The following is a 25,205-nucleotide window of genomic DNA, read 5'->3' on the forward strand; positions in this document are numbered from 1 at the left end:
TTTTGTCCTTTCTCTTGTTTTTCATTATTTTAAACACTTTTCCCAAAAAATTGTATTACATTTCACAATTTTTCCTATTATTATTCAAATTTATTTTAATAAAGTCAAAAATAAAACAAAACAACTCTGCAGATACATCAACATTAGCATATGTCAAATATATAGACCATTTCCAACAAAAAACAGACACAACACTTGTTTATTGTTTGTTTACGTATTATTAATTGAAGTTTCGGATTTTTGAAAGTCTATCACAGAAATGGATATTCACACCGGCACACACACACACACTCATATACACAATTTCCGTTAACACGCACTACTCTGTGCAAACTACTGCTGGTTTATGTACATATGTTGCAAAGCATTTCCTTTTCCTTCTGCCCAGTGAATGGATGACCTGTCCCCTTCGAAAAAAAAACCAACTAAAAACAACAACAAGAAACCCCCCAAAAAAATCCCATAAATTCATATAACTGTCCATTCATTCATTTATATGCAAATTGTAAATGTTATGACAAATATATTGAAAAATGATTTGTATAACTGTCAGACAACATTATTTTCAGTTTTCTATGAAAAATCCAAATGGAAATCAAAAAGAAAATATATAAATAATATTTTTTGAAGCAAAAAAGAAAAAAAACAAGATGTTTGGAAAACAACACAAAATAGGGGAATACAATGATAAAACACATACAGCAGCTGCTTCCTCAGGGGCTCTTAATCCGGGCATTATTATCAATTCAAAGGGGAAGAAATGGAGGAAGGGGAATTTTTGCAAAAGGCCATAAAGTCTTCTGGTTTGAGACATAAAAGGTGGCTGTATGTAATATTTTTTTAAGTTGTTGTTGTTGTTTTTCTGTATGAATAATGAGAAATTACAAGTTAAAATCAAATCATACAACCCCCGCAGATAAGCCAATGATGAGAGCTCATTATTTAAATCTTATTTTGATGAATTGCCATGCGGCATGACACCACAATGACTTATGATTGAATATTTGGAAGAAGATTATTTATTTGATTTAAGATTTTAGCAAAAGTCGTCTTTTTAAAGGAAAAACCTTAGGGAGGTGGGAGGTGTGTGAATACCGTTGACATACAAGGGAAAATGGAATATTGTTGAAGTTGAGCCTTTAGGTTTTCACCAAAAAAATTAGGAAAAGTCAAAAGTCGGGCGTGGCCGATTACGTGATACCCTACATCATAATGCATATTTAGTGGAGCTCCCGAACTAAGAGAGGGAACTAATATGTGAGAGGCATATACAATTCTGAATCGATTTTCACTAAATTTGACGGAGACATTTTAATCTTTTGTACCAAATAATATTGCTATAGGGTGCATGATATCACATGGAGAAGGGTTATATTAAAAAATATATCGGAGCCAAGTTCCACAAAATGGAGACGCACGTCCCGAAATTCACCCCATTTGGGCTGATATTAGCCATTATTTGCACAATAAACCTAAAATCGGATCAAGGATATGTATGAAAGCTATTTACACATCTTAGTCGATCTCGATAAAAATTATTATCGAGGTATTACCAAATATCGTTGTTGGCGAATACATATTACCAAAGTGAGGGACTTAGACACCAAATCGGATGAAACATTTTCACCAAATTCAATGTACTTGCTTCTAGACTGACTTTGGTCCGATATGCCCAAAAATTCAAATTTGACGAACTTCCTTCTAAATTCGAAATTCGGTCGGATGTGCCAAAATTCTGGCCATATGGGCTGATATTAACCATTTTGTGCACAATAAACCTGAAATCGGATAAAGATATATATGGGAGCTATATCCAAATTTGAACTTATAGTCACAAAATTTTAGGCACTTATTTCTGAGGTGTATTTAATGTCTGGTACCAAAGATCATTGTTGTCGAGTGTATATTACGAATGTCTGGGACTTAAACACCAAATCGGATAAAGCATATATATGGTAGCTATAGCTATATCTGAACTTATCTTAACTAAATTTGAACTACTTGCTTCTAGACTGAATTCAGGTCATTTCGGCTGATATTAGCCATTTGGTGCACAATAAACCGAAATCGGATAAAGATATACTCGTATATGGGAGTTGTATCCACATCTGAACCGATCTTGACGAAATTTAAAACACTTATAATTGAGGTGTATCTGATGTCTGGTACCAAACATCATTCTTGTGAGTGCATATTACGCATGTGGGGGACTTAAAACCTCAAATCGGATATCTGGACCGATTTTCACTTAATTAGAAGCACTTGTTTCAAGCATGAATTTAGTCGGAATTGCCAAAATTCAGGTCATTTGGACTGATATTGGCCATTTGGTGCACAATTAACCCGAAATCTAAATTTGAACAAATATTTGAACAATCGGATAATTAATGGCACCTGCATTCTGTTCAGAAAAATACATGGACAGACGGACGGACAGATGGACTCACATACATAAATCAACTCAGAAAGTGATTCTATGAAGATCATAAAAAAAACACTATGGATCTATCTCGCTTCCTTCTCCATGTTACAAACATAATACCCTGACCTCAGTCTGATGTAGGATATAACAAATAAATGACTAAATAAAAAAAATCGTACAATTCAACTGGCAAATTGACCTGTCTCTTACGCAAATAAAATGTTCGAAGTCCACTGTTACCCTTTCAGGCTGGCAGGTGGCACCGTCTGTTTGAAAATACAGGTCAGGTGAGAAAAGCTCTTATGTCACAGACATTACAGAATAAAACCAGCAGATCATGAAAGTGGAGCTAATATTGAATGCAAAAGTATCGGCGTTTTGAAAACTTACATTGCTAAGTAAACTAAATGCAGAAGTATAGATCTCCCCTCTTCCCCAAACTTTGAAATGTTCAAATTTAGATTCCTTGGAATCCGTTGACTTAAGGTATATAGAATCCTAGGCAGTATTGCAGATAAAAATACGAGGATTATTTTGGGTCTTTTGGGTAATTTTTTTAAAATTAAAACTCCCTTTAAACGAAATTAAAAAAAATATTTGTCATAATTTTTTATGAATTCCTGCCATTTAGATTTAATGTAGACCTTTTATGTCGTCTGAGACCTATAGTAAAATTTTATGGTTAATAAATTTCTAGATAATTTCGATATGCTACGATCCCGTTTAAATGGAGTTTTTTAGATTTGTTTACCAAAATAATTTTCGTATTGGTATCAGTAATATTGCCGAAGGCACGATATCTGAAAATTTCAAAAAATGTGGGAGAAGAGGATCACTGCAAATTTTAAAACATCGATACATGTGTTTTTCATTTTTTTAATTGTACTTCAGGGCAAGGCAGAGAGCTTCAAAAATTTTTTGTGATTGTATGTGTTTTGAAATAACAAAATATTGCAAGTGTTTTTTCCCTCTCTTTACAGAGTGAGAAATAATTTGTTATCTTTAAATTTTCAATTTAAAATTTTCAGTTTTCCAAACAACTTCGTTGCTAAAAATTAATATTTTGACAGACAATTCGAAGATATATTTGCAGAATTATTTTAATTATGATTCATTTTAAAATTAAAAAATATATAAGTTGACATTTTCAGAAATTTTATATAATTTTGATGTTATTTGTGTTTAATAATTTCGTACATAACATGCTAACCATCTAAGTAATACCGATTCCCACAGGCTGATATACGCAAATAGTCGTAGAATTTTACTCTGATTTTACTCAAAAACTCATATCCTGTGTTGGCTTCTAAAATATTATTTCGGTGAATTAATAACAGAATGATAAACATCGCATCTTGCTATTTTTCCTAAAATTGACTAAGACTGTACATGACATTTCATAGAAATTGGGGAATATGAAAATATCTACTACTTTAGAAGGACAATTAATTTGTCGGTCAATATGAAATGAATTCCCTCTTTATACAAATTCTGTCAAAAATAAATCAATCAAGTATATAAATCTTAATAGTTGTAATTTTTATAATTTCGGAAATATTTGTTTCAAATATGTAGTAAGATATATTTATATGATCCAATATTTTTTACGGTGTATTCATAAAAATATCCGACAGCACCTTCCTCATCGACTGCTCGAATAAAACTAAATATTCTCCCAAAATCAATTTGACAGAAAATTCAAAACAATTTATTTTTTACAATTGTGTTGGTGGACACACAGATATCCCAAGGGATACTCTTTGCCTAGCCTTGTTCTACTTCTATAATCTGTTGGATTTTCCTGTAATTATTAAAAAAAGATGACTTGAAATTGTGGCATACAGCGAAATTGAGATTTTTTACCCCCAAATAAAAAATTGTCCCAAAAATATTTTTGATTTAAAAACTTCCATTGTCTCTTTTGCTTCATTGATGATTGATGGTCGTCTCTTGACCATGTCCTTGACCGTATTTTCTGTTCCCCCATTTTTCTTTCATTCCGCCAAAAGTTTACGACTGCTGACTAATGTCTGATGTCAGTGCGGCAGTAGATAAATGAGTACCCCCCAACAAAACGAAATGGAACAACATTGCAATGGCAAGGATTTCCAAGAATTATTTTCAAAGGTTGAAAGAAAATAATCTCATGGCAGCGCAGTTAATCAAAGAAACTCATAAAAATTTGTCACAAAAAAATCAAAAACAACAACATACCAACACTCCAATGTTAAGCCAACAAAGCCGTAACAATTTAAGCTATTATAGAATTTTTTATTTTGGACTGATTAATGACACAAACTGGAGCAGGCACGTACATAGATACAGACATCTAACCCAGAAAGCGGTGAGAATCCGAAAAGCGGCAATGAACGAGTGGAAATCATAACAAATAGAACGTATCTAGATAGATTTATGTTCTAACGCTACAAAATCGTCAATCACATGCACTTGGAACAATTACAACACACAAAAGCAACAACAACATCACACAAATATGCATTGTACAATGAACGAACTTATTGAATGGCAGCAGACAAGTGTTTTGAGTCAGTATTGAATTGAAGTATGAGATAGACAGACAGACAACACCATCCTCGTCCTCATCATCATCATCGTCATTATAATCATCGTATCAAACCGTGAACAAACAATACCGCCTGTCAGACCAACAAACAAATGTATCTCAAACAATATGTCTTCAATAGAGTACATGTTTGAATGAATGATCTGAATATGCTGCGCTTGTTTTTTGTTGTATCCAAGTCATAATGTTTGAACGTCGTACATTGAACCATAACAGCCAGTCAGCCCGTCATCGAGTCAGCAATTGACTTTATTTAATGGCCAATGTAATACTTCTCATACCTGGCCCTGAGGTTATGAGACTGACTGACTGCCTGACTAATGGAATAGAATAACAGCCAGTAGCATCTCAAAGAGATCTACAATCCAGTGGCAAACAAAAAAATGTTTAGGCCATGTTTTTCGTTTTGTGACAACATAACACAGATTCGTAATTCTGATATATGTATGTATGTTAGTTGGACCAATAAAGTGTTGGTAACACGTTTGTATGTAGGCACAACAATTATGTATGAGAATAATGGGTTGCTGTTTGTTGTATGCGACAAGTATTGAAAGTCGGTCAAATAATTGTCGGCAATTTAAGAAATTTATGAAATGTCTCAGTAGGCTCTGGCGTGCGAGATTAAAGATATAATGTGCTGTTTTAGGCCCAATTTTTTTTACCTGGGCGGGAATTTTCTTTATGAGTTCTAGTTTTTGAAAATTTAGTAATTCAAATTTAAAAAAAGATTTGTCACGACAAAATTTAAGTTACAATGGGAGTAGTTCTTAATCTTCATGTTCTCATCCATTTAGGCATTGTTAAAACGACTTAAGATAAAGCTAAAGAAGATAAAGATAAAGAATTTGGCAAAAACATACATGTGATATGCTGTCATTCCGGCCAAATTTATATTTTCTCTGCCAGAAACTGCAACAGATAGACCGAGTGTCATAATAATTTTACACATGGAGTTAGTAGTGAAATTATCTGCGAACAATTGAATGTCACATAAATCAAATTAAAATATTTGACTAACAAATTTATTTGAATTTTATGGGAAAGAAGTCAACATAAATAAGGGAAAGGTGAAAGTGTAACCCTTCATTTAAGTGACATTTTATTTTGGCAATAATGAGAAAGACGAATAATGTTACTGTCACACCAATTGATATATGTACTCTGCAAACCGAAATGGCGAAATTTACTCACAATTGTAAATTAATTTTTTATACCCTTCACCCAGGAATGGTAATATTGTCATTTTGTTTTGTAACGCTACATAATAATTACACTGTGCGACAAAATTCAATTTTATATGAAAGTACAGCTAAATAAGTAAAAAGGCAGCTAAGTTCGTCCGGGACGAACCTTTAATACACTCTACCATTTTGAAGGATCATAAAAAATTTCAAAAAAAAAAAAAATCTGTCGAGACATACCATTTAAATGAAAACCGTTATATGGGTGTCATAGGCTGTAGTATCGATTCCCAACTTTAAATACGAAATCTGAAACAATTTCGTTGAATAATGTCGCTATTATCATCAAAATACGGAATAAAAGGGGGTATCGTTGTATGTGGGTTACATAAAGACGTGGACCTGCAGAGAAATTTTTCAGTCATAGGTTCTGGTACTCATTACGAGCTTCAAACTTTGAATAAGAAATTTGAAACAATTCCGGTAAAAAATGTCGCTATAATTATCAAAATTCCGAATAATTGGGGGGTGGGGGTGAGGTTTCTGTTACATGGGTGCTATACGATATCGTGAACCTATATATACAATTCTCTCTTAGGGAGTAAATTACTCAGAAGGAACTCTTTTTATGGATTTTGAGATACTGCCATTGAAAAATGTTTCAAAACCATGAATATCGGGGGGTTCCGTAATATACGTGGACCTATATAGATAATTCTCTTTCAGGGGGTTAATTATTCAGGAGGAACTCCTTGTGTGGATTTCAGTTCACTCACATAAAAAATTTGGCTAAAATCTTCAAAATACAGAATATCGGGAGGTATTTTTATATGGAGGATGTACGATATCGTGGACCTACATAAACAAATCTCTTCAAGGAGGTAAAATAATCCTAATGCCTTGTGTAGAAGTTCTGATAATTCCACTGAGAATTCCATTGGCAACAATCTTCAAAATACTGAATATCGGCAGGTATCATTAGATGGGAGATGTACGATATCGTGGACCTATATCGACAATTATTTTCCAGCGGGTTAAGTACTCACAAGGAACTCATTGTGTAGAATTTCAGACAATTCCATTGAAAAATGTTTCTAAAGGTTGAGATGAAAAAAATGCAACCAACTTCGGACTGCTGTCATTTCAAAGCCATTCGTCCGACAGCTGTTAAAATTGTTCCAGTTACAGCTCATTATATTGTTTACAAGTGTACAAAAGCATTTTGGTGAGAATTTTCCAGAAAGGAAGTTATTCGTGAAGGAACTCAAGCGTGATAGTGTGATTTCTTTATATTTGGCTGGAAAACCACAAGTGGCTATCGTTAGAGCACTCCAGCATTTAAATGTGAATCAATCATTTGTGTCTCGTATCATCGCTCGTTATCGTGATACTGGTAGCGTAGCCCAACGACGTCAAGGAAGTGAGCCGAAGAAAACAGCAACATCAGCAGAAGTGGTACGAAAAGTAAAGAAGCGACTTGATCGAAACCCGCGTCGCAGTGGCAGAAAAATGCCTCGTGAGCTGAACATATCGCAATATTCCATTCGGCAAATATTGAAAAATGAGCTGGTGGTAAAGCCATTGAAATTCCAAAAATTGCAAGAACCTACACCGTAACAGAAAGAAAAAACTCAAAAGAGCTAAAGAGTTGCTTCGTTTGGCCGAAAGTGGTGAACAGCTGAATTTGGTTTTCTCCAATGAGAAAACATTCGTTGTCCAGCAGTTTAGAAACAACCAAAATGATCGTGTTTACTTGCTAAAGAGGTCAGCTGAAAATGTGCACCTTCGGTTGGCCCCCAGAGCTCAAGCGCCGGCCATGGAGATGGTGTGGTCGCTCTCCGCTCGTATTAATCGACCCTGGCATCAGAATAAATGCTGAATATTATCGCGAAAATATTCTGGAGGGTTAATTAAATCCTTGGGCACGCAAACATTTTGGCCACAGACCTTGGACATTCCAACAGGACTCAGCACGTGCCACCCAAGAATTGTTACAAAATGAGGTTGGGCCAATATACCGCAGAGCAACCTTCGGCAGCGTGAGACGGTTTCATTGGCCGTTTGAAGGCCATAAATCGTGCCAAAGGTGACCACTTCGAAGAACTCTGAATTTATTCTAGAATTTGATGCTAATAAGACATAATACCCTTACCACTATGTGGTATAGGGTATAAACACATTAGACGAAAAATAGCTTATTTTCCCCATTTCCAGGTCACAGGTAGCAAAATCTCCGAAACGCCGAACTAATAACTACACAAATACAATAAATGTTGCAAACATTCGCTTTTAACCAAATACCATTGGGTTTGTCAAAAGGAGGTTAGTATGTCTCAGGTTCACGTTCACACATACACACACGCATCTGATCTGATGCACAGAAAAAAAGCAACGACGCATTCTAACCCTATGGCATTGCCTTTGTGTATGGGTCAGCAAATATTCGGAAATTTATTCAAACGCTTGCAGCGGCCAATGTTAGAAGCGATTGGTTTGGTTGGGTGAATGTGTTTTTTTCTTTTTTGTTTGCAACACTTGAGTTTTTGTTGAGCTTTTTTTGGGAAATGTTCCTCTTTGGTTTTTTTTTTATTTTTTTTTTGATAGCAAGTGCTTGTTGTATCAGATATTTGCTTTGTATTTACCACGAGCTCAATGTTGTTGCAATTTTTTTCTTCGGCTACTATTAGCATGTGCTTGTAACCATCAGCCAGCCAACAAGTCAGCCATCCACTACTGTTGCCGCTTACTATGGTATTTATACCCTACACCACATAGTGGTAAGGGTATTATGTCTTTGTGCATTTGTTTGTAACATGGAGAAGGAAACGAGATAGACCCATAGTTACTTTTGAGAACCTTCATAGAATCACTTTCGGTTCAGATATAGCTATAGCTCCCATATATATCTTTCATCCGATTTGATCTTTAAGTCCCTCACATTCCTACTATGCACTCCACAACCGTGATATTTGGTACCAGGTATTAGATGGAGCACAGAAATAGCTGTTTTAAATTTTATCGAAATCGGTTCAGATTTGGATATAGCTCCCATATATATCTTCATCCGATTTCGGGTTAATTGACCACCAAATGGCCAATATCAACCCAAATGGCCCGAATTTTGGCACATGTGACCGAGATTAGCCTTAAAGCAAATACAACAAATATGGAGAAAATCGGTTCAGATATAGCTATAGCTCCCATATATATCTTTCATCCGATTTAGTGTTTTAGTCCCTTACATTCGTAATATTCACTCCACAACCGTGATATTTGGTACCAGGTATTAGATGGAGCACAGGAATAGCTGTTTTAAATTTTATCGAAATCGGTTCAGATTTGGATATAGCTCCCATATATATCTTCATCCGATTTCGGGTGAATTGTGCACCAAATGGCCGATATAAGTCCAAATGGACTGAATTTTAGTACATCGGACCAAATTCAGCCTAGAAGCAAGTATATCAAATTTGGAGAAAATCGGTTCAGATATAGCTATAGCTCCCATATATATCTTTCATCCGATTTGATCTTTAAGTCCCTCACATTCCTACTATGCACTCCACAACCGTGATATTTGGTACCAGGTATTAGATGGAGCACAGAAATAGCTGTTTTAAATTTTATCGAAATCGGTTCAGATTTGGATATAGCTCCCATATATATCTTCATCCGATTTCGGGTGAATTGTGCACCAAATGGCCGATATAAGTCCAAATGGGCTGAATTTTAGTACATCGGACCAAATTCAGCCTAGAAGCAAGTATATCAAATTTGGAGAAAATCGGTTCAGATATAGCTATAGCTCCCATATATATCTTTCATCCGATTTGATCTTTAAGTCCCTCACATTCCTACTATGCACTCCACAACCGTGATATTTGGTACCAGGTATTAGATGGAGCACAGAAATAGCTGTTTTAAATTTTATCGAAATCGGTTCAGATTTGGATATAGCTCCCATATATATCTTCATCCGATTTCGGGTTAATTGACCACCAAATGGCCGTAATAGCATCAATTTTGGCAAATCCGACCGAAAACAGCTTAGAAGCAAGTACACCAATTTTAGTAAAAATCGGTTCAGATATAGCTATAGCTCCCATATATATCTTTCATCCGATTTGGTCTTTAAGTCCCTCACATTCGTAATATGCACTCCTCAGGAATGGTATTTGGTACCAGATATCAGATAAAGCCCAAAATTAGTTGATTTTAATTTTATTAAAATCTGTTCCGATTTGGATATGCCTCTTCATCCGATTTTGTATTAATTGTGCATCAAATGGTCAATATCAGCCCAAATCACCTGAATTTTCGTACATAAGACCGAATTCAGTCTAGAAGCTAATACGTCAAATTTGGAGAAACCCGGTTCAGAGATAGCTATAATTCGTAAAATGCACGATAGAATTAGATAGATTTTGATTTTGTACCAAATATCTCATAGAGCTCTGAAATGCCCTGTATAAACCTTTTTACGAGAGCTCTACTAAATATGCATAGTGGTGTAGGGTATCATATAGTCGGCCCCGCCCGACTTTTGAGCTTTCCTTACTGGTTTTTTTTTTTTGTGTTGTACAATTTAATGGTGATGTTCGGATTTTTGTTGTTGCTTCTCTTTAGTGTGTTCACTATAAATAAAAATGCTTTACAAGCGTTTTCAACATTCTTAAACATTGTAAAATTGCCACCTTAATCACCCCAGTATAGGTATGATTGCTGCTACCCCAAGTGAGTGAGGGAGCGTTTAAAAAAAAAATAAAAAAAAAATAAAAAAAAAAAAAAAAAAATGCGACCAAAATAAACAGTGGGTGGAAATCAAAGAATTTGAACTAGATTATAACACTGTGCAACAAAAAAAATTTGTAACCAAAAAATACAGATAAAATTATTGAAAATAGCTACTCCTGTGGGTGAGGAACCAAAAGGGGTTCACATATCATATCATCATCTTCACAACAGATCCTGCCTTAGCAAAAATATTTGGATGTGTGAAATTTGAAGAGAGTTAGATGCTTATTTCGTTTCCTATGAGCTTTTTTTTCAAGTCTTAGGGGAGGTACCAGAAGAAATGGTCCAATCACTACCATCTTTATAACAGTTTTTGTGTTGATGGAAATATTGAGATGTACTTTTATGAGCTTCATGGATATTTAAAATTTTGACCCTTTGTTGGGGGAGGTATCAGAAGGAGTGAACCGATATATTCCATCTCCACATCCGATCTTGCGTTAGTAGAAATAATGGGATGTGTGAAATATGAAGATAGCCGGATGCTTATTTCAGATTTTATAAACGTTTTGGTTGTTCCAAACTTTGACGCTTTGTGGGAAAGGTACCAGAAGGAATGGTCCGATATCTACCATCTTTATTACAGATCTTGTGTTGATAGAAATTTTGAGATGTGTCAAGTCTGTATAAAATCGCATGTTAATTTCGCCTTTTATGAGCTTCATGGATATTCAAAATTTTGATCCTTTGTGGGGGAGGTACCAGAAGGAGTGGACCGATACATTCCATCTTCATACCAGACCTTAGGTTAATAAAAATATTGTGATGTGTGTAATTTGGAGACTATCGGACTCTTGCATCATATTTTATAAGACTTATAAGTATTCAAAATTTTGACGCTTTGTGGGGGATGAAATGGATCAAGTTTACAGATATTGTCCATTTTCGAATCTGGCCCAGCTCTGATGCAAATATTAATATTTGCAAAGTTAGAGCAAAATCGGATTATCCTTTCTCTCTCTGTGCAGTAAAACAGTTTCTTTGAAAATTTCGATCTTTTGTGGGGGAAGTACAAGAAGAAGTGGACCGATATTGTCCATTCGATCTAAGTTGAATAGTAATATTACGTTTTACCGAATTTGAACCAAATCAGGTACTCCCTTCCGAGAGTTATTGTGCCCACCAGCCAGACAGACAAAAAGACACACGGACGGGCGGAAATCGCTAGATCGACTCCAAATGTCCTGAAACGGATTTGGCCCAAAGAGACCTAGGATCTAAAACCTTTATTTCGATGAATCACACTTTGACCTATCAAATGATATATACCCTACCCTCTCTAGTCATATGGCTGAGGGTATAAATGTAACAAATCGGATGAACAATATATATTGGAGCTATATCCATATCTGAACCGATTTTCACCAAATTTGGCATACTTCTTTCTACGCTCAATGTGGTCGAAAGTGCCAAATTCCATTCCATTTAGGCTAATATTACACATTTGGTGCACAATAAAAGGCAAATGGGACGAAGCTACATATGAGAGCTATATCTGAACCGATCTCGATAAAATTAGGCAAATGTATTTATGTGCTGTATTTGATATATTTTTCCAAATATCGTTGTTACAGAGTGTATATTACAGCTGAGGAGGATAAAAATATCAAATTAGATTACCAATATCTATGGAAGCTATAGCTATATCTGAACCGATTTCGACCAAATTTGGCATACTCATGTCCAGGCTTAATCGTATATGCAAAATTCCATATTATTTGGGCTGATGTTACATGTTTGGTGCACAATAAAAGGCAAATCGGACGAAGGTATATATAGGTGATGTATCTAAATGTTGACAAATTATCTCCAATATCAATAGGGTTCGTCCAAATAACTTGTGAAAAATTTCATCTGAATCGGGCAATAAATGCCTCCTGTATAAAAATATATAGACAGACAGACAGACGGACATGCATAAATCCACTCAGAATGTGTTTCTATGCAGATCTTCAAACGGAACTATGGGGCTACCTCGTTTCCCTTTTCCTGTTATAAACAAATGCACATAGACATAATACCCTGACCACATTGTGGTGTAGGTTATAATAATGGAATGCATTGCTCTCTGTTTCTCACTCTCTCTCTCTCTCTTTTAGATATTTTTGTGCTCATACATTGTGGATAAAATAAAGGCTTAAATACGGACAGAAATCTGTTTTAAGGTCGGCAATCAGAAATCCGCAGGATATTACTTCCGAGTTTGGTCTGAAATCGGTCCGACAATTCTAGATTCCCTTCCGAATTTCCCACGAACACCCTTGCAAATTTGCTCCGACTTCAACTTGAAAGTCGGCCATACTTTCAGATTTTCAACCGTCCTTTTGGGTCGAAAACACATCAGACACTCCACACAACTTTCGGTCAGAAATAGGACAGATTATGCATCCGAAATTGGAATTTTCATCTCACTTTCGGTTTGAAGTCGGATCGAACTCGGACAGATTGGTTCGCTGGGATATTGTTGTAGCCATCCACATCACATCAACTACTCTACTTAATTTTTGGTCAGAGGTAGGGTAGAATACGCACTCAAAATTGGAATTTTCATCCAACTTTCGGTTCGATCTCGGACATTTTGGTTCGCTGGGATGTTGTTGTAGCCATCCATTCTCTTCCTAAGTTTGTGTGTTTAAAATGTTTAATTTTCCAACTTTCGGTTCGAAGTCGGATTGAACTCGTACAATTTGCTTCGCTGGGTTGTTGTTGGGCCCATCCATTCTCTCGTTGAGTATGTGTGTGTAAAATGCTTAATTTTTTCCTATTTTTATTATTTACTGTAGGACCATTCAAAATGCTGTTGTTGTTGTTATTGTTTTCATTGCAGCCAATGCATTGCTACAACTGTTGCTCAGGTTGTTATTGCTGGCGATGATGCTGTTGTTGCTGCTATTAACATTGAGTACATGAATATTGTGCAATATTTTTCCTCATTCTGTATTTTTTCTATTGTTGTTGTTGTTTTTGTTGATTTTTCTGATTTACTGTTCTCTTCCTCAACAACATGTATCTGATGTTGTGTTGTGTTATTGTTTGACTTGGTCTGGTCTGAACCCTAAAAATAAAGGTAACCTGAGTGCTTTGTATTTTCCTTAGCCTTTGTATGGCCAAAGCTATTGTTGGTCTCAGTAAAATTCTATTTCCATTCAATTGGAAAATAAAGATTTGCTGTTATTTTTCATCGTCATCTTCTGCTTCATCTTCCAAAGCTACCGGTGTTACTTTGTTAAGGGCCCCTTTTTTTTGTTGTTAGCTTAATGATCATCCCAGGCACAACAAAGTTGTGTGTTATTGACGTTTACCTTTCAATTAGACCCTTTTTGTCCAAACTTAACGATTGTAAGTGGTATTAAATTCTAATACCAGCAATTTCTTTTTTTGAAAATTAATCGCCAGACACCTTTTGTTATGGATTATAAGGAAATTGATTTTTCTCATTGCTTGTGTTCCCCTTTTTTCCATTTTCATGTAAACCAAAAAAAGTGGATTTACAAAATTTGGTCCACAAGACCCAGTTTTCGTTTGGCATTCATTCATTTTCATGTTCCAACTTTGACCAGGAAGTTGCAGCATGTTGCCAACTCCATAAAGCAATTGTTTTGTGGATTTTTTCCTTTTACTTTGGTCTCTTTCCTGACACACAACAAATCTTTCCCAAGAAAATTAAGTCAGGAAATGTGGCTTGGAAACGGAGAGGAAAAAAGACGAAAACAGAAACTCAAACTTGTTCCATTGTGATATAAACACACCTTTTTTTAGCGGCCTTAGAAGCTGGTTTTCCCCTTTCGGACCCGCCCTCCTTAAGTGGTATAATTTTCAAAGCTCAATGGAAAATGAAATGAAAATCAGCCAACAAATTTGATCTCAATACCAAACATGGAGATTTTGTTCTGTCAATTTAAGTGGAAAATCGAAGAGCAGTTTTCCGTAGAAAAAAAAAAAAAAAAAACAAAAAACTCAACTGCCACTCCACAAAAATTTTCAAGACTGGTCAAAACGCGTTTGAAAATGAAAATCACCTAGTTTCCAAGTCGGGGTTTTTTCTTTTAATTGACTCCAAAAGAAACCGGTATCGCGTCGCATTGAATGTTTTTCAATTTTCTCATATGGTAAGAGTCAATTCTCTTACAAACACACAGACACACTCATATATGGAAACCGAAAATGGTTGGAACAAATTCACAGCTGTTGGCTGTGCAGCCTACCTTCTATGGCACTGGGGGGATACCAATGGTCGTTTTTTTATTGTGAGGTAGGTTAGTAGATGTTGCAGATTTTTGTTTTCAGACTTGTGGTTAACTTCAACAGCTCCTCCCTGCTGTAAAAGGTAGCAAAATTTTTCTGGGTATGTGGTCGCACAGTGGCTGGATTTTTTGATGGGTGGATATTTTTAGATGGCAAATCCTGTCAATGAATTTTCGAAAGGTTGATTTTTTAGCTATTATCTCTTCACTTTATACTTTAACCATGTTTTAAACAGTTCGCTCACGTTTCCTGTTTTGTTTCACTGTCAAACAATTTCCGTTTGATCTCTAATTTAAGCATGTTTTGCACTTTTCCTATTTTGTTTCACTATCGAACATCTTCCGTTTACTCTAAAATTGACAGTCTTTTAAACAGTTCACGCACATTCTGTGTTTTTCCGTTTCGTCTATAATTTAACCATATTCTAAACAGTTATCGCACTTTTCCTATTTTGCTTCACTGTCAAACATTTTCCGTTTAGTCTACAATTAGCAGTCTTTTAAACAGCTCACGCACGTTTCGTGTTTTGTCTCACTGTCATACATTTTCCATTTGGTCTTTATTTAACTATGTTTTGAAAAGCCCACACACATTTCGTGTTTTGTTTCACGGTCACATATCTTCCGTTTGGTCTATAGTCTAACCATTTCTGGAACAGCTCATGAACGTTTCGTGTTTTGTTTCACTGTCAAACATCTTCCGTTTCGTCTATAATTTAACATTGTGTTGAAGAGCTCACACACGTTTAGTGTTTTGTTTCACTGTCAAATATCTGCCGTTTGGCCTATTTTTTTTTATCAAAATGCATGCTTTGTTGAGAGAGTTCATGGCACGCTTCTTCTATTTTATGGTCAGTTTAATCGATCCCAATTTTTGGCTTAATGGGTACGTAAATAAGCCGAATTGCCGATTTTGCAGTAAAGATCAGCCAATATAGAATTATAAAAGCAACCAATGCATTCCGAAAAAGTCACAGTTTGTTGCGGTTTATGGGCTAGTGGCATTATTAGACCTTCTTTATCAAAGATGCTGCAAATCGAAGCGTATGATATCCAACCTTTTTTATACCCTCAGCCATATGGCTAAAGGTATATCATTTGATACAGCCAAAAGTGCCTCACCGAACAATTTTAGACCCTATGTCTCTTTGGACTAAATCCGATTCAGGACATTTGTAGTCAATCTAGGGTGTCCGTCCGTCTGACAGGCTGGCTGGTGCACACAATAACTCTCCAAGATGTTATCAAAACTTTTTTATACTTTTTTATGGCTACAGAGGGTATAAAATATTTGATGGGGCAAAAAAGGCCCCTTATCGAAATAACGCTTTTGGATCCTAGGTCTCTTGGGACCAAATCCGCTTCAGGACATTTTGAATCGATGTAGGGGTGTGCATCCGTCGGTATGGCTGGTGCGTACAATAACTCTCGAAAGGAATCTCCGATTTGATCTAAATTTTGTATATCGTAATACTTTTTATCAAACTTAGATCGAGTTCGGAGATGGACAATATCGGTCCACTGCTTCTGGTACCTTCCCTACAAAAGGTCAACATTTTCACAAAAAATAATTTACCGTATAGAACAAGAGCGGGTCATCAAATGTTTGCAAAATTAGCAATATGGGAAAATGAACAATATCGGTCCCATCAAGTACCTGACTCATGTAAAAACAGTGATCGATTCACTTCAAATTTCGTACATCTCAATATTTTTACCAACACAAGATCTGATATGGAGATGGAATATATCGGACAACTCATTCTGGTACCTCCCTCACAATGGGTCAAAATTTGGAAAAATCATGAGAAAATGAGAATCAGATTCTCTTCAAACTTCACACATCCTAGCATTTTTTATAAGACACTATCTAGTGTGAAGCTTGGATATATTGAACGAATAGTTCTGGTATTTCCTCCACAAAAGATTAAAATTTTTGAGTATTCATGAAGGTCATAAAACGCGAAATGTGTATCTGATCACTTCCAAACTCGGCACATTTCCATATTTATTTTAGCACAAGATCAGCTGTGAAGATGATTTATGTCGGCCCACTCTATTTATGTACCTACCCCACAAAGGTTCAAAGTTTTGAACAAACATGAAGCCCATAAAACGCTAACATATCTGGTTATTTTCGAACTCGGTACAACACAATATTTCTATCAACAAGGACCAGGTGTGAAGATGGAATATGTGGGATCACACCTTCTGGTACACAACGGCCCAAAAACTATTCAATTTTTGTATATATCTCATAAAATGCGAAATAAGCAACAGATTCTCTTCAAACTTCACAAATCCAAACATTTTTGATAACACAATATCTGGTGTGAGAATGGGATATATCGGACGAATCGTTCTGGTACCTCCCCCACAACAGGTCAAAATTTTTGAATATCCATGAAGCTCATAAAACGAGAAATGAGCATCCAATTACTTCCAAACTCGGTACACCTTTATATTTCTACTAACACAAGATCGGCTGTAAGGATGGTTTATATCAACCCACTCCATCATGTACCTTCCCACAAAAGATCAACATTTTTGAATAACCATGAATCTCATAAAACGCTTTATATAAGCACCCGGTTATTTTCAAACTCTGTACATCCCAATATTTCTTTCAACACAAGACGAGGTGTGAAGATGGTTTATGTGGGACCACTTCTTCTGTTACCTCCCTCACGGCGAGTCAAAATTTGAAATATTTATAACTCGCATAAAATACAAAGTTCGTTTTCAATACTTTGTAAATTTAACATATTTCAATATTTAAACTAACACAACATCTGTTGTAAATATGGTAGATATCGGTCAACTCCAACTGATACCTCCTCCCAAATTGTTTAAATTTTGAATAACCAAAATGCTCATAAAATTCGAAATAAGCATCCGAACCTTTTTAAATTTCACACAATCGAATATTTTAATAGCGCAAAATTTGGAGTGAGGATGATAGATATCGGTCCATCCCTTTCTGATATCTTCTCCACAAAGGGTCATAATTTTCAGTATTTTATTTGTATCTCTCTTAGCCTGCGAAATAAGACAGTAGATCATTCTCAAATTTTGTACCTAAATATTCTCTCAAATATCTGATGTGAATATGGAATTTAACGGCCCATTCCAAATGGTACCTCCAACAAAAGATAATCTGATATGTGGCAAAATTTATATCAGATTTATTTACACCAATACGAAATGGACAATATAGGCCCACTCATTCGGAACCTCCTCCAAAAAGGGTCAACAGTTTAAAGAATCATAAATCAAGTCAAAATATATTTAAATAATCGAACATTGGCGGAGGCAATATATCTGTCGGCAAAACCGACTCATACTTTTTAACTTGTTTTTCTTTTCAAATTCATGACCGGTCAAAGAGGTCTTTAGCATATTTTTTGTGAGGCTATATCAAAGCTTATGTCTATACAAAACGAGCACGCTTCAATTGACGCATTGGAAGACAACATTGAATCAGATATTGCCAGTCGAAATATTGGAGAGAATATGGCAAAAATAAAGTAAGCGGATGGATCATTTCGTACTATCAATTCAAATACCGATTTCCTGTATTGTTCGGAATTTTTGGCGTTGTTTGGTTTTTTTTTTTTTTTTTTTTTTGGAAAAATGTTCCTATAACTCTTCAAAATCACCCTTTATATAGAGAATCCCATTGATTCTCTATACATTTTCAATATAAAAACAATCATTTTATCATTTTACATTTTCCAACATTTCTAAGCATTGTAAATCTTATCGGTTTTTGATAAAATTTCCATAGGGTAGATATATATTATTCTCAATAAGTTTTCTTCAAAGATAAAATTCAATTACCCTCCCACTGTGTTTGCCTTTGCGGCTATGGCGCGGTTGCCCATAATCATTATATTTAGTTTTATTTAATTCACAATTGTTATAATTTATTGCTTGTTAATATTGTTGTAGTAATAGTTGTTGCTGTTGTTTAGTGTTTTTTCGTTTTTTTTTTTTTCTGAATTGGTGTTATATTTCTGTGCCGTGCGTTTAGTCTGTATTGCAGCGAGTTTTTTTTGCGCCTAATGTCCAAATTGCAACTCAGCTGCATTGCAATGCAGTTAAACTGCATTGATTGATTTCTCTTCGATGCGAAGACAATCAAAGATCTGTCATATCTGCGGCGTAGTTAGTTTGTATTATTTGAAATTAAGTGGTTGTGTTTTTCTATGGTAGTTAGAGAGAAATGAAAAGTGTTTGGAATTCGCTTGGTTATAAATAGAGGGGAAAAATCAGACACTCTGGGAATTATAATTAACATTAAATAAGGATATGTTGCTCTATGACAACACGAAAGTAAATTCGAAACAAAAACTCCAAATCCAGAAATTTTATTAAATTAAAAAAAATTAATTTAAATATTATTGGTCGATTTTGCCGGCAGATGTATACCCTCATCCAATGTCAGATTATAAAATATGTGCCCGATGTGGACTATATCGATATTAACTTTATATGAGATATGGGATAATTCTTGGAAAATTTTGAAATACCAGTTTTTTTCAATTGGACCAAAGCATTCCACTATACCTACTACTATTAATAACCACTATGGACCACTAAGGACTTTTAAATTGTATAGATAATTTTTGTACCTCTTATAGCGCCGAAAATTCCCTATTAAGTGTTTCTTGTAAGATAAGTCCACAAAAAATGTCAAAGAATTAAAAACAAATATAGAATATTTTTCGTGACACTCCGAGGCCTTAATGTTTCAAATCACTCTAGCTTCCGAAAAATGAAGTAGGTTGATAAAATGTTACTCAAATGTACATTATGTCTGCAGGACTTTTGGTATTGAAAATTTATGATTTAGGTCTATGTTTTGGTGTAGCTTCCATATAATGGTACCTCACATCTTTCGGTATTTCTTATAGCCCCCATATAGCGGTACCTCCCGATATTCTGCACTTTGATGATTTTAGCGACATTATTCACCGGAATTGTTTCAAATTTGGTATTTGAAGTTCGTAATAAATACTACAGCCTAAGAGAGAAAATTATCTGGCATGTCCAAGTTTTGGTATAGCCCCCATACCTCCCTATATTCGGTATTTTGATGATTCGTTCCAAGTGGTGCAGGGTATTAAGAGTTTGGACCAGCCGAGTTTACAGCATTATTACTTGCTATATTTTAAATATATTTTGTGACTACAAATTATGTATGCAATTTTTCGTCAAATTTATTTGAAGGCACTCAGCATTTAATTAACATTTTTAGACTTCTTTGAGATCCTGCGAGGCATTTAATTTTTTTATAAAAATTCTTTTACGGTTCTCGTAGGTCTGAAAAGTTGCGGAACAGTGTCAGTGTCTATGACATCCAACATTTTTTAAAGACACAACAAATGTAGGAAATTTAGAAAATGTTTGTAGAACTCCGACATAGATTATAGAACATACTTTGGAGGTTTCTGAGATATATCCTAATTTATAGAAAAGTTTTCATGGTCATGGAACAATAATATTTTTCCTGATCTATAAAATTTTTTAGAAAAATATTCGTGCTCCTATGTATATATAAGGACCTTCAAAATTTTGTAGTGAATTTTACTTTAAACTTTGAGGATCTCAACATTGTATTAAATTTTTTTTCTGTTGACTACAGAACATGTGTGATTTCGAAGGATCTTGAAGAATTTCAAAAAAAACCGTTAAATGAAAACCGGAGGTACAATTATATGGGGACTATACGATATCATGGACCTACACTGGTGGCCAAAACTAAAGCAACTGAAATTACAAGGAGAATGAATGCCCTGTAACTTTTTCAAAAATTAAGAAAATGAGAAAGTTTTTCTTGTTTTAAATTAGGTACTTTATTCACTTTTTAAGAACCTAAAACATAAAACCAAAATTCATTTTTATATAAAAAATTATGTTTGGTAAAGTCAATTAACCCGATTTTGGCTTGGACAACACAAAAGCAACTCTGTTGTACATTCATATAACCGCTGCAATTTCAGTGGTTTTTACTGTGATATTTATCGCTTTTTGCTTCCTTCGACAATTTCGCTTGTCATAAATCCTTTTTGAGAAGTTTTTTACAACAGTATATGTTTTTCTTTTCGTTTTTTAAGTACTGCCAAAAAAAAATTTAAAAATGGCTAGAAACAAATACTGTACCTGAATAAAGCAGCAAATTATCAGTGATTATCAAAACAACATATCACAGTAAATGATTTCCGAGAAATATTTCATAAATATTTATGTGATTTCAAAATTATGTCTGTGCACTAAGTCGGTTTTTTGAAACTGGATCAGTAGTAACAGTCCATAACGGATGAAGGCCGTGAAGAACTACAGCCCATACTGATCCACAAATTGTGAGAGAAATAAAAAACAACTATTTAAGAGTTCAACAGGATTGGTGAGAGAGCAATCATTGGATATAAGCTCGAGATCAGTGCGTAGACGAGTAGTGGCAGCTGGTCTGCGTGCCCGTAAGACATCAAAAAACCATTTATATCTGAAAAAATCAAAAAGGCTTTCGGAAACGATAATATTAAGTGGAATCAAGCTCAATGGAAAAAACATTATTTCTGGGATGAGTCTACGTTTAATATTAAAGGCTCAGACGTGAAAAATTTTACGGTGAGAAGACCAACAAATGAAGGACTCAAACCGCAGTGTTGCAAAGGTACAGTGAAGCATGGGGGAGGGTCAAAAATGGCGTGGCGCTATTTTTCTTTCTATGGACTTGGGTCTATCCATAAAATAAAGGAATTTGTGGATCCGTTTGTTTACAAAGATGTGTTGGACATCACGTTGTTCCCTTACGCTGAGTAAAATATTGGGCTGATTTGTGTGTTTCAGCATGACAATGATCCCAAACTTGTATCAAAACTTGTCAAATATTGGTTGCGGGAGTCAAAAATTCATGTTTTGTTATGGCCGGCACAATCACCTGACCTAAACTCCTTAGAAAGCCTTTGGAGTATCGTAGATAGGAAGATCAAGAGAGATTCGGAAATAAATAAGCACAACATTTTCTAAAGAATTCGGGGTGCCTGGGAAAGCACACCCAAGGATCAAATTGAGCGTGTTATAGATTCAATGCCTCGTAGGTGTGCAGCTGCTATCAAAAATACTGGTTATGCTATCGACTACTAGCCAAAATTTAATTATTTTAAAATAAAAAATCAAAAGTTGCTTTAGTTTTGACCAAGCAAAAATTGGGTCATTTTAGTTTTTCACATATTATTTTTCGTTCAAACTTATTTTTGTATTTTTATTTTTAGTTTCTTGAAAGTGAATTAAACCCCTCATTTAAAACTGGAAAAATAATTACGATTTGTTTATTTTTGTAAAAGTTACAGGACATTTATTGTCTTTGCGATTTAAGTTGCTTTAGTTTTGGCAACCAGTGTATATAGACAAATCTCTCCCAATGGGCAAATTACTCGTAAGAAACCCCTTGTGTGTATTTTCAAACAATTCCATTCCAAATGTGGCTGAAATCATCAAAATACCGAATATCGGGGGTACCGCTATAAGTGTGATATAATATATCGTGGACCTATTTAGACAATTTTCTTCCGGGTGTAAAGTACCCAGAAGGAACTCTTTGTGTGCATTTTGAAGCAATTCCATTGAAAATGTTGGCTAGAATCATCATATACGATATGCTGATGATATGGGATATACGATATCGTGAACCTTTAAAGACAATTCTCTTCCGGGGTGCAAAGTACTCACAATGAACCCCTTGTGTGGATTTTCAGACAATTTGATGAAAAATGTGGTAAAGTAATCGAAATACCAAATATCGGCGGGTACCGCTATATGGGGGCTATACGATATCGTGGACCGCTATAGTCCATATTCGAACTTGACCTGCTTGCAGACAAAAGAACGATCTGTGCAGTCTTAATTCGTTTTGACTCTAGCGTGATTACAAACGGTCGGACAGTACTAAATCGTCTTCGAATTTTACGTTGATCAAGAAAATATGTATCTATGTTAGGTCTACAATTATTTTTTCGATGAATTACAAACGGAATGACGAACCCTCCATATACCGTCCATACTATGTATGGGGGAGGGTATAAAAAATGTAAATTCGTTCGAGTTTAAGACTTAGAAAATTATTAGTGGTCCTGTGCGGCCGTCGAAAATTCATTTTAATCCCTTAGAATTTTTTTTAGAATAATTTGCATTAAGATCTCAAAATATTATATAAATTATTTCATGGACCTGCGAGCTCTACAAATTTATTTAAAAATTTTATACGTAATCAGATGCTTACGGCCTACAAAATTATATATAATTTTTTAAGTGCGCTTCCAAGGTCTATATTTTAAATAAATTCACAATGTTGAATTTCAAAAAAAAAAAAAAAAAAAAAAAAGTGATCTATTTTGTTTTAAATAGTTTTTGAGAGCCCATGAGGAGTACACAATTTTGTACACTATTTTCTTACAGAAATTTGTACCTTTTTTAGTATTTTCTACTACTGGGTTGGGTATGGATTTTAAGCTTGAAATTAGGCCGAAACTCTAATTCAAAATATTCATTACGAATTAGGTTGCAAAAGACACGAGCGTATCTCAGAAAATAAATATTTATTTTCTGACCAAGTCGATATATAAGAACTTATGTGATCGACTTTTAGTGCCAAAAATAATAACCTACCGTGCGACATGCCTTACTTAAAAGAAATTAATTTTTGCTAAATCATGCCACAAACTGTTGGACCAGGGCACGTGCTTAAACTAAGCATTAATTTTCGTGTTCATTACCAATTATGGTTCTCATGAAGGACTATATCTGTTATATTTTGTGTCAGAATTAGTTTTCCAATTGATATTCATGGAAGAATTTTAATTTCTTAAATCCCTTTTTTATATTTCAATAATTCTTAAATTTCTTTCAAATTCTTACCTTTTGGGATAGGGAAAACGCCTATATTTGAAGGCTGTTTCAACATCGCGCATCTTCATTTTGAAACTTTTATCGGACATTAAGCTCATGTAGAGTAAATTGCAAAAACCTCTAGGTGTTCTATATAATCCACACCACGAAATTACTTGACTGAAAAAAAGTTCTGTTCTGATTCTTTTGATTGTTAAGACACTTCCATGCGAAATTTGTGTTATATTCGTTCTTTTTTGAAAAACTTGCTTCTTCTTCTGCTTCTGTTTTTATTTTTCGGTTAACAAATTGTGTCACTTTTGAATTGAATTGTTCGACTTTTTTTGTTGTCTTTGGCACAAACCAACACACAAAACAGACCGACAGCCAAGGCAACAGCAAAAGAAGTTATTGCACAAATCGTTGTTCTTTGAAAACTTAGAAATTTTATTTCTTTGCTTGACTGGGCAACAACTTTTCCTTTAGAGCCAGTTTCTTTCTTTTTACGTTTATTTTTTTCGTTTCTTTTACTTTTCGGTTAACTTGAACGAAATTTCTTTGCCAATGAAAGAACTCACACGAAAAAGACCGGCTTTATGGTCTTCTTCCAGCGCAACAGACACACAACACAAAGCTCTACGATTGTTCTGAGTTTGTCACCGAAACCGGAGTCAAGAAAATCCAGAGAAAGACATTCGTTTTTTTTTGTTGTAGGCGTACAATCAACGAGTTGCAACGAACTGTTTGGTGGCCAAGACGTCTTGATCTTACAGCGTTCGATTCGGAACTGAATGTTAAAATCTTACAACCATCTACTTTTGGCCAAAAGAAAAATCTTAATCTTTCATTACGACGAACACGAAACGACGAAAACAAAACGGAGTAGAAGTCGTGGTGGTGGTGTTCGGGCCCACAAATGTATGCTGCTGGCTTGCTGGAAAACAAGAGAGAGAAAGAAAGGTCCAAAACGAACTGAACAAACAACAATATCAAGCATAAGTTAGGCTCATGGGCAAACAAAAGAGAGACAGCCAACTCACCAACCAACAAAACAACCAACCAACATGTGTGTTGATGGCTTAAAA

General features: G+C 35.0%; 1 protein-coding gene across 4 annotated transcripts in view; it reads right to left on the reverse strand.

Annotated features, from left to right (window-relative positions):
- Nucleotides 1-25,205, reverse strand: part of LOC101896643 (heparan sulfate 2-O-sulfotransferase pipe) — a 227,631-nt gene that overhangs the window by 175,839 nt on the left and 26,587 nt on the right. For all 4 annotated transcript variants that reach the window (XM_059129313.1, XM_059129314.1, XM_059129311.1 and 1 more), the window contains exon 3: nucleotides 24,151-25,054. In XM_059129313.1, the coding sequence (XP_058985296.1) occupies nucleotides 24,151-24,239 (89 nt within the window). In that variant the 5' untranslated portion in view covers nucleotides 24,240-25,054. The remainder of the gene's footprint in view (nucleotides 1-24,150; nucleotides 25,055-25,205) is intronic.

The sequence above is a fragment of the Musca domestica genome, unplaced genomic scaffold (genome assembly GCF_030504385.1).
Source record: "Musca domestica strain aabys unplaced genomic scaffold, Musca_domestica.polishedcontigs.V.1.1 6, whole genome shotgun sequence".
Classification (NCBI taxonomy): domain Eukaryota; kingdom Metazoa; phylum Arthropoda; class Insecta; order Diptera; family Muscidae; genus Musca; species Musca domestica.